The sequence below is a fragment of the Setaria italica genome, chromosome IX, assembly GCF_000263155.2.
Source record: "Setaria italica strain Yugu1 chromosome IX, Setaria_italica_v2.0, whole genome shotgun sequence".
Lineage (NCBI taxonomy): Eukaryota > Viridiplantae > Streptophyta > Magnoliopsida > Poales > Poaceae > Setaria > Setaria italica.
In genome coordinates, this window is record NC_028458.1 from 34,444,175 (window position 1) to 34,454,955 (window position 10,781).

A 10,781-nucleotide genomic window follows, 5' to 3' on the forward strand; every position below is an offset into this window, starting at 1 on the left:
TAGTTCCCAATTTGGGAGTAGCAAAATTGGCATTTTGCCATAAATGCGCAACTGTAGCGTTTCGTTTGTATTTGTGAATTATTGTCCAAATATTGACTAATTAGGCTTAAAAGATTCGTCTCGCAAAGTATAACAAAACTGTGCAATTAGTTTTTGATTTCGTCTACATTTAGTACTCCATGCATGTACCGCAAGTTTGATGTGATGGGGAATCTTCTTTTTGCATAGTGTCAAAGTTGGAAGTTTGGAAGGAACTAAGCCTTAGTTTTTTCCAGCAATCTCGATTGTTTTTTCGCTGGAGGTTTCAGGTATACCAGTGAGAGCGGTGAGCGGTGCAGCTGTGCAACGCGAGCAGAATCTAGCTGAAACGCAGCGTCACATCACGTGGTATCCGGTCCCGTTACGTTGCTGCTAACGGCGCTGCGCAACCGCACCAAAAACGGCCCCATGCCCCTCCCATCTCCCCCACTGACTGCGACGCGCGACGCCGGGATCCCGTCCTGGTACGCCCAGCGAACGGGGCCCCCCGCCCCAGGGGGATGAACGACGAACCTCCCGGCGGGCTCAACCGTCGCAACGGGAGCGGCGGCAGCTTTCGAGCCGTCGACGCCACCCATTTCCAACGCCCACCCAGCTGACCGGGGAGAAGTAGGACGACGTCAGTTGTGACGGCGCCGGAGCTCCCCACCTTCCATGCCAGGCCTTTCCTCCGGATTGGTGGCCCGGCCTCGCTTTTCCCACCACTATAAAATTCCGGCCGCGACGGAGAAAGAATCAAAGAATTGGCAGCGAGAGGGAAACGAGGCGCAACCGGCAGAGATCGCAGAGATCGGCCGTCGCAGGGCACGACTTGACCAAGGGGGAGCCAAGAACCGGCCTTGGCTGGGTTGGGAGGGGATTGTGCACCGGCGGCGCGGCCATGTCGTCGTCGTGGAACTCGGTGGGGCTGGAGGTGCTGTACCAGGTGCTGGGCTGGGTCGCCTTCTTCGCCTGGTCCTTCAGCTTCTACCCGCAGGTCCTCCTTAACTACAAGCGCAAGAGGTCAGCACCGTCCTCCTGGTTCCACTCCTCATTTCTTGGGTTGGGTGGGGTTCGAATTCCATGCTCGTGCCTCAGTTTGGGGCCCTGGGGGATGAAATTCACCCTTCTCTAACTAGTCAATGACCCTTGCCAAGCTCGATTCGTTCAATTCTTTCATTATCCTGTTCATCTGGCGCGCCTGTGTGGAGAGCGGTTGTTGCATGTATTGTATGGGCTGTGTTCATTACCTGAGTACAAATTTCGAAACACATACTTACAACACTGAGCAATTCTCCACTGCGGGGAATTCTCTTTTATCGGTCACATGGCTCCAGCGCCGCAGTTAGGTTGCGAGGTGCGTGTGGATTTCTGGTACGAAATGGAAGGCGGATGATAGAGAATTGTGCAGAATAAACCTATTCAGAATTGCTAATTGGAATGAAATGGAACTTTGGCTTCATTAGTGCTTCAAACTGATTCCTAAGCAGCTTTTAATCATACTCTGGTCTGAACCTGTCTTTTAAACTAGGTGGAATGAGCACGTGTATATCCAATTTGCCTTCATATATGGTTAAGTGATATGTCATTCTGTCGAACACCTTATCTTTCAAGTTGGGGGGATCTTCCTCATCTGGCCAGCAAATAATAGTCAGCAGATGGGCCAGTGCCATCTATGTTGTAACAGGCATAATCAGTTCTTAGGTTTTACTCTCTTTTCTTATCATCGATTAGTGTACGTTTTGTTTACAGTCGAATCCTACTCAGTTACGAGCTGAAAACATGTGTGCTTACTTTATTTTGTTAACTTGGTTCATAGTTTGTCCGTGCTCTGGCTGTCCTGGGAAAAAGTATTACTTTGCCAAAAAATGTTTGAAACTGATTCTTAAGCAGCTATTACTCTGGTCTGAACCCGTCCCTTAAACTAGGTGGAATGAGCACAAGTGTATATCCAATTTGCCTTCATGAATGGTTATGTTATATGGCATTCTGTCGAACAGAGGATATGTTTGAAGTAGGTGCGGTGTTCCTAACCTGGCCAAAAAAAATTGATAGCAGAAGATGGGCCAGTACGATCTATATTGCAACACGCATCATCACTTCCACCCATTTCCTTAACCCCCCCCCCCCCCCCCCCCCCACCACTATTTTCTTATCATCGATAAGTGTACATTTTGGCTACACTTGAATCCTATTCAATTACAAGCTGAAAACATGTGTGCTTACTTTTATTTTATTAACTTAGTTCTTAGTTTGTCCGTGCTCCGGTTGTCCTGCTTTTCTGAGACAGTTAGGGGCAAAGTATTACTTTGCCAAAAAAAATGTTTGACCAGTGTTTTTGTTACTGAGCATTGGCCTTTTGGCTGTCTTCTTCAATACACACCTTAACCCTTGCCCAGCTCTGTTTGCAATGTGCAATGTTAGAATTTGTATCCTGATTGGTTTGCAGTGCGTTTAAAATTTCAAGTTGTTGTTTTGAACTCAAACAGTTAAGCCTGTTCTGATCCAAATATCATTTCTTAATGGAAGTCCTTGGTCTATGGCTAACTTCTTGTCAATCTATTGCAGTGTTGTGGGTTTGAATTTTGATTTTCTGGTGTTGAACTTGACAAAGCACTCGTCTTACCTCATATACAATGTGGCTATGTTCTTCAGCCCGTTCATCCAGAGACAGTACCATGACAAATATGGTGATAAAGAGGTTTGCCCTACTTTCTTCTTTGTGCATTATCTATTCAAATTGGAAATGGGTAAGCTAATTGATGATTGGTTGCTTCTTTGTGCATTTGGATCATGTGCAGTCAGAACCTTCGTTGGGCATGTAAAACCCTAAGTATATCAACATCTCTAGTGTTCTGTGATTGGTTCTTCCATTATTGAACTATTGATTGACAAAAATATACTATTGCATGCTTTTATTTAAGTGATTTCACGTCGACTACTCTCTTAAGCTGGTTTGGTAGTGTTCCAGATTGCACTTATACTTGATGTTTCCCTCAATAGTGCCAATTGCAGCGGTTATGTAAGCTGTGCATCCATGTCTGGCAAGCACAACTTTTTAATGTAGAGCACAGGATTCTTGGGTACACAGTTTTAACATGTCATACTGATGCTGAATAATGAACTGGATTAGTACTTGCATGAATTGGAACTTGGAACAATGCTGCTGCGTAAGCTGCAGATGCATGTCAAGGAAATGAGAAGATGTTACCTGGAAAGATAATTCTGGCTTCAGCACTGGGTTTAGGGCTGCATGGTGAAGTTAAAAATTTCAAGGCAATACCTTTAAAACTGTTGCCAAACAAAGTTATAAAATAGTGGGTAGCGTTGTACTGTTGTTGTTATATCAGTTTTGCTCATAGTTGTTGTCGCATAACTTTCAAGAATAGGCATTGTATATCCATGTCCATTCTCAGGTTGTACTAGTACATTTTCTTGATGTCGGTGCCTCCTTGGCCTTGTTCTTTCTAGGTATCAACTATGATGCTTTTTATTTTGCAGATGATTCCTGTTGCTGCAAATGATGTTGCTTTTTCACTACATGCGGTTGCATTGACATCCTTCACCGTTTTCCAAGTATTTATATATGAGGTTGGTTTACTATCTTGTTGACCATTAAGGGTATACCCTAGCTGCTGACTCCTAACTGTGTTGAATTTTTGAACCCGTAATATACAGCGAGGAATCCAGAAAGTTTCCAAAGTTTGCATATCAATTACTGCTATTGTCTGGACTGCTGCTATTGTTTGCCTCATTATTGCTTGGCCAAAAAGTGACTGGCTTTGGCTTATTGACGTGTTCAAGTAAGTTTTTTGTCCTCGTTATTTGAAAGTCCTATCAGCTTTACTTTGGGAAACAGCCAGCTATTTTTCAGTTAGGGTAGTATCTAACTAAACTTGATCCTCTTGGTAAATGTGGCACTCATTTTTCTCATTCCATGTGAATTTCAGTTCTATACAAGTTGGTATGACAGCAATCAAGTACATTCCTCAGGTACTAATAATTGTTAACAACACTCTACGTATTCAATTGTCTCTTGATGTGTACTTATATATTTGGAAGTTGGAACTAGTGGTAAATTTGATTTTGGACAGAGTACAGGATCAACTGAAATGAAACTCAACATAGTGCATCTAGCTGATAATTGGTACTGGATCTTAATATATTTATGAAACCTAACAAAATTGTGTTATTATGAAAGTGTTTTGGAAGAAAAATCTCCACAACCTTTTTGTTAAAAAAATTTTCTAGTAAAAGATATCCAAAAGGACATAAATAGCCAACGTGTCCTTTGTTACAGTACTATTTTAGGGAGTAATAACACATTAAATTGGCTTTCAATGGACACATCTGATACCTAGAAGACAGGCCAACAGTGTAGCTTTCTAGAAAATGTTTTTCTATTCTACAAAACAAGGGAAATATTTATTTTTTCCACGCTAATTCAAAGAAATTTGAAAATAGTTGGAGTCTCATGCATTCAACGCCTAGAAGTTTGAGATTGAAGGAACTAATATTGAATCTACTGAAGTTATCTGCTCAAATTTGCACATAGATATATTCATTCCTTATGTTTATTCGTTCTATTTGGCTTAGGCCATCATGAACTTCAGGCGGAAGAGCACAATTGGTTGGAGCATTGGCAACATTTTACTTGACCTCACGGGAGGGGTGCTGAATTTTGGTCAGATGGGTGTGCAATCTATAGATCAACGTAAGCCGTATTAATCCTTTCTTTCATTGCATGGGTTGTGTTGGGCATATTAGCTTTCTCCCTACTGAACAAATTGTGCTGCAGATACGATGGTAAATTTCTACGGAAATATTGGGAAAACCCTGCTTTCATTGGTGAGCATGACTCCTAATGTCACCTATTGGTTTTTTGGCAACACATTCTTATCTACATAAAAGTTTAACTTGCTGCTTGCAGAACTTGACTCATTAAACTATTGTCGTCGCTTTTTGTAGGAGACGGTTTTCTTCGATGTTCTATTCATAATTCAGCACTATGTGCTGTACCCTGCCAAAAAGGATGAGAATGGTAAGGCAATCATTTCTGAAAGGGTAGCCCCTCTTATCAGGCCGTCTGACAAGCCTGAAGAAGATAATGTATGATTTAGCAATATATCTATTGCGTCGCATCATATGCTGTTCAAACGGAAGATAACTGATGCATTTTTATTGTATATTGCAAACTAACTTTTGTATATATTTGCTTACACACATGGTGCCTGTAAAAGTTTTACAGACTTTCTCTCCATACTTTTGTGTAAATGGTTGGTTGTTTGCAAATGTTGCCTTTCTTCTTTTGAAGTATTTACTTCGACTTCATTTTTTTTGGTTGCTCTGTTTGTAACTCATCGTCATTTGCAAAATCAAAAGCATAACCATTCTTGTTATCAAATGCATTGGGTGTGTTTTAAACTAGAAAGTTTTCAAATCTGCAAAACAGCTCCTTAACAATATCTAATTCTTCCATGAGTTTGTGCTGTCGTTAGCATAATTATTCAATTGTTAAACTAAGAAAACGTGAATAGGGTAAAACATTTTTTCTGAACTCTGCTGTCGTTACAATCAAACCGTTTTCATTTCTGTATGTAACCAGCAGACGATTTCCCTGTGCTTCCTATCGATGTAAAACATGTTGCGGCCCAATAGAAGCGCCAAGTGGAGGAGATTTTCTTGGGCCGAAAGGACACACTACGGTGGGCCACGTAATCTGCTATTAATCAGTCAGTGATGAAGATGTGCAATGTGTATGAAGGATCCTCCTCATAGAAAGAAGACACTTGTTTCAAGAAGAAAAATAAAAAGGAAGAAGATGTCCCAAGATATGCCACTGAAAATCAAGGGATGTACAGTTATGAAGTGGTACATCGTGGATATATCCCACGGAAGAAAGGAAACAATAGAGAATGACAAGAAAAATTAAGTGCTGTAGAGTCTTTTTGACGTGTACTAGCATGTGTATGCAAAGAAAAAAAAGTTTGTGAGCGAAACAATTCCTTGCACTACAAAACATACTAATTACTAAGATGTCTCGTTTTTAAAAAAAAGAAATTCAGATCTAAACTTGAGTAATTAGTATGGCGGATGGTTCGTCATACTGATTTCACTCAAGCTGACGCTTCCGCATCTACTGTGGAATCTCAGATGGTCCAGCTGCATTCGACAACCCAAGACATTGCAGGTTCACCATAAGTTCAAAGTATCAGTTTCAACCCCATCACACGCTTCTATATCCACATGTTTTTGTCTTCGTTCATGTTGTACCTCAAGATGTAGCAAACTGCGACGCATTACAGAAAGGTGTCCAATGCTGATGATTGCATTCACTATTACGTACGCTTAGGATCAGATTTGCTAGAGTGATCCATATGGTCATATCCAGCGATGCCGCAAACCAGCGTCAGCGCACTGCCGCACTCCGCAGCTCGAGCTACTAAATGTGAAGTGCATAGTATCATATTATGAGCTACTAAATGCTTATATATCAACCTGATGAACAAATTTGATCCGGTCCGCATTTAGTCAATCACAAAAATAATATGCATGGAAGACGATCCTGACTTAGCTAGGGCGCATGCAACAATATGGAAAAGTTGACATGGAAGACGATCCTGACTTAGCCAAAAGTTTCCTTGTTCTATTCCTATTTATTTAATTATCCGCACCTCTTATATTTTTGGTGTCTACAATTTTTTATTGTTTCACACGACATATTATAGATGTTATTTTCTCATATTGCAGATCTACTTATCCATATTGTAGATGAATGAAACATGTAACAAAATGTTGTAGCTCCCGTGTTAAAGTTTATCCAAGTTATTTTTGATGCTTCGTAAATTAGATTTTGATGTTGTAGGCGATTATCTAAAAAATGCTAAACCAGCAAAGTCTCGTGGTGGTATGCAATATGACAGAACGACTCATTTTGTGTTCGCAGTGCCAAGCGCGTTGCCGCAAAACCCACAACAACCTAACGGATGCTCGCGGGCTGCCGCTTAATCCCACGTATACGTTTGCGACTCGTGCCGTCGTGCATACGGGTGCGGGCAGCCCACAATCCATCCCACTTGCATCACTACCTGAGCCATATGAATACATATATGCATATAAACTAGGAATAAGAGACTTGCTCTAGTTTAGGTGCCCCAAATTTAACATTTTTCAGATAATCGGCCACAACATGATTGATTTACCGAGAACTGAGATGCTCAAGGCTGTGTATATTCAGATCCATGGAGGCAGTTGATTTGGAACATCTGAGTAACAAACTATGTTCATGTCGATTATTGCTTGGTACTCCCTCCGTCCCAAATTATAGGTCGTTTTAACTTTATTAAATTCATAAACTTTGTTATGCACTTAGATATACTCTATATCTAGATGCATAACAATATCTATGCATCTAGAAAAGCCAAAACGACCTATAATTTGAGACGGAAGGAGTAATAAATAATTCTTGTCACTTTAAAGTTTTTAAACCGAGATGTGTTCCTGTTTGTGTGGGAATTTAATTACTAGTGGTTCACATTTTATTTGGTTGAAGTGAACATGCGATGTTCTAATAAATCTCTTTGCAGGCTCTTAACTGTATTTATAACAGGATGTATCACCCTCATGTTGGTCATGAATATCCCTAATGCATCATACATCTACAATAATCCCATCATAAGGCTATAAGAGGGGTAGGGTTGTAATCCTTCGGTAATCCTGAATCTTTATATATCCCTGTGTCTTTATGCAAGTACAATTGAGGAGGTTTGTAAGATCGAAGTCAGATATCCCTATGCTTACCATCGATTTTATGCATATTGATTAATTATAATCTGAAGAGCCATAAGAAGATGAAAATACCACCGTTAAATTCATCATTCAGATATTTGGATTTGGCCCTTCACACAGTTGACACTTGACAGTTCGTGTAAGAACCGCCCAATTTGTACCCGATTTAAGTGAATTGACAGTCATGCCAATAGGATAATCATGAGCCAACACTTATTCGCCTTGCGAGATGTCAAGTGCCAACTCACACCTAGAGCTACATGACTCGATTCAATTCAACATAAAAAGAGAACAAATCCGGTAGTCCCGGTAGGTATTCCACAATATACCCAAGATCGAGCACACCCACCGTCACAAAATGCACATCACCACATGAACCATAAAGAGTAATTTTAAATATTACACAAGTTCAATATTAAGTATTCCAAGTTCATAACATGAATGGTTCAAATCTGAAATTAAAAGAAATGAGCTCCACAATACAAGTCTTGGACGCATGACAACAACAATATGAGATTAAATATTTAATGTTCAAGTTTCCCAACATCTAACTCACAAAAAGGATAGATCGATTAATGCAATAGCAAAAATGGTGTCGTTGTCTAAAAACATCGTCAAAGTAATAAACGACCGCTCTAGTCACTCATCGCCCACCCTATGATTGGTAATGGTACAAAGGCCTATTTGGAGGCACAGTCCGAGAGGACAAAACACCATTCTCATCACATTCTTAATTTTTGACCATAAGCATGTGAATATCACCGGTGGCGGAATTGGAGAGAAAAATCAAAGGGGGCCACACAAACATTTGCTGATTCAAGAATTTGGCACTTTATCCTAATTTTTCATTGTCCACACAAGCATACACTAGCTAGCCGTGACTATATATAGTAATTAATTATATAACAACACTACACAAAAGCCAATATTTTGCAAAGGTGGTCAATATATCTTTTTTTAAAATTTCACTGCGCGATTCTTCACCGTATTGAAATAATCAATAATTGAATATGTCGTGACCTTCATTGAAATAGTTAGGGGATATAGATTAGGGAAATAAGCTTTCTTATACATTTCTTTGAGTTGGAGGAGGAAAATCAAGAGGCCCGCTGACCATGGGTTGACAAAGGGGTAGTAAAAAAATTTTGTTTGTTGGGGGTGGCCATGGTGGCCCCCGCCGGCCACCTCCCAGTTCCGCCACTGAATATCACCCTATGGACAGCTAGCAAGTTTTATTAATCATGCCCAAACCCACTTCAAATTTTACTTAGAAATGATTACATCAATATGGTAACATAGAGCATAACTGTGTGAACAAGTAACCACAAACATCCAGCAACTCTACGATAAATTCATGGGACTTGAGCTTGCTCATAACCGATTGCGCAGCAATTCGAATTGATTTATCCTTGCAAGGGTGTACTCTTTACCCACACGACTCGAGGACCTTGTGGCTCGCACACCAAATCAATGGTGCACAAGGGGGTACTCATGTCAACCCTTTCCAAACCGCCCCGAAAAATGAGTAAAACATGCCTAGCTTGTGCGGAGGACGACCTAGGTCAACCGGGGACACCTCTAGGCTCCTCTACATAGTCCAAAGACCACACATCTAAGACCGTGCCTCATAAAGCGAGACAAGTAAGGTATTAAGCTTATCCTTCCCATTAGAGGATATGTGGTAGCACGAAAAAGTGCTCAAACCTACATCAACAACGGACGGTCCTTAATTGACTCAAGCGGTCTCTGACAGCCCTAGTATTTAAGAAACCAAATCAAGGATTAACAAAGTGGTTAAGAAGCAAATCAAAGCTAAATTCCAATGACTAAGTGTAAAGCACCTTCTACTAAAGCACTTGGGAGGCCAATAAAAATAAATTTTATATAAGAACTTTAACTTTGGCCCATACATCCGTGACCGATCCTTTCAAATTGAACACCTTCACCTTTAGCATTCTTCTAACTTTGAGCAGAAGGATTCCAAAATCGAGTAGCAGTTCGGTCAAATTTTAAGTCAAATTCTACAACCACTTTGATCAGCTGTCCACCCAAAAATTTACACCAATCCTATCTCCATTTTTCGTCAAGCCGTGAAACTATTCGCCTTTACCAAAGTGGTAGCCTATACCTTGAACTCCAACGTGAATCCTTGGTTGAACATGGACATATGGACCATAAGATCACCGTCGCCACTTTCTTCACCGCCTTCCTTTTTCCCTAGAGCCACATCCTATGACCTCTTCATGTTAGCGACATCTATTGATATAAAGACCAACTATCGACCGTCTCGATAGAAATTACCGGCTATCAACCATCTAAAGGTAATATTGGCAGCATAACCTTTAGTCCATTATGTCCTTCTCCATAACAGCAAGAGGAAGGAAAGCAAACAAAACTTGTCAATGAAATAGAAGTGGAGCCATAGTTGAACTTAAACTTTTACATGAGGGAAATACAAACGCATAGTTCAAACTTGACGAGAAAACACACGTTAATCACGACACCTTTGCACGACACGCATCACAAGCATCATCATGCATATTTGAGCATCATGAACATCCATTTGTGCATAGTTGACCATCATGAGCATCATTTGTGCATAAATGAAATTTGTGGCCATGCATTGTTAAGTGCCCAGAAATTTGTTATTTATTGTTCAAAAATCAAATTTGTAAAGAAACCCCAATTTTAACTATACCACTATACCCCAATTATTTTATTTAAATACTAGATACCATTTAGTGATTTTTAAAATATTTTTACCAATTTTTTCAGAGCTGTTTGCTTGGGTTAAAAATTCATTTAAAGTTCAATTTAGCTGTTTTGTTTTATCAATTGCGTGCAAACCATAACAACTTTTGAGTTGATTCTTGTTGCATTAGATTCTTGGTGATTTTATCTTTCCAACGAGTATTTTTGGGAATTTTTGGACACCTGTAGCTAGGTCGTTTAAGGGGACAAAGTTGACACGTTCT

At 40.3% G+C, this 10,781-nt stretch overlaps 1 protein-coding gene across 3 annotated transcripts; it reads left to right on the forward strand.

Moving 5' to 3' along the window:
- The first annotated feature begins 581 nt into the window (after positions 1-581).
- Positions 582-6,045, forward strand: LOC101770008 (cystinosin homolog). Of its 3 annotated transcripts, none has more exons than XM_004983416.3 (9): positions 582-1,041; positions 2,587-2,719; positions 3,520-3,609; positions 3,697-3,821; positions 3,969-4,011; positions 4,615-4,732; positions 4,817-4,866; positions 4,987-5,059; positions 5,624-6,045. In XM_004983416.3, the coding sequence occupies exons 1-9, from the start codon at positions 920-922 to the stop codon at positions 5,674-5,676; spliced, it is 807 nt and encodes a 268-aa protein (XP_004983473.1). In that variant the 5' UTR covers positions 582-919; the 3' UTR covers positions 5,677-6,045. The 3 variants fall into 3 exon arrangements, with proteins under 3 accessions (XP_004983473.1, XP_004983474.1, XP_004983472.1); XM_004983417.4 differs by having other exon boundaries at positions 583-1,041; positions 5,627-6,045; XM_004983415.3 differs by lacking the exon at positions 5,624-6,045 and having other exon boundaries at positions 586-1,041; positions 4,987-5,310.
- The last annotated feature ends 4,736 nt before the right edge of the window (positions 6,046-10,781 follow it).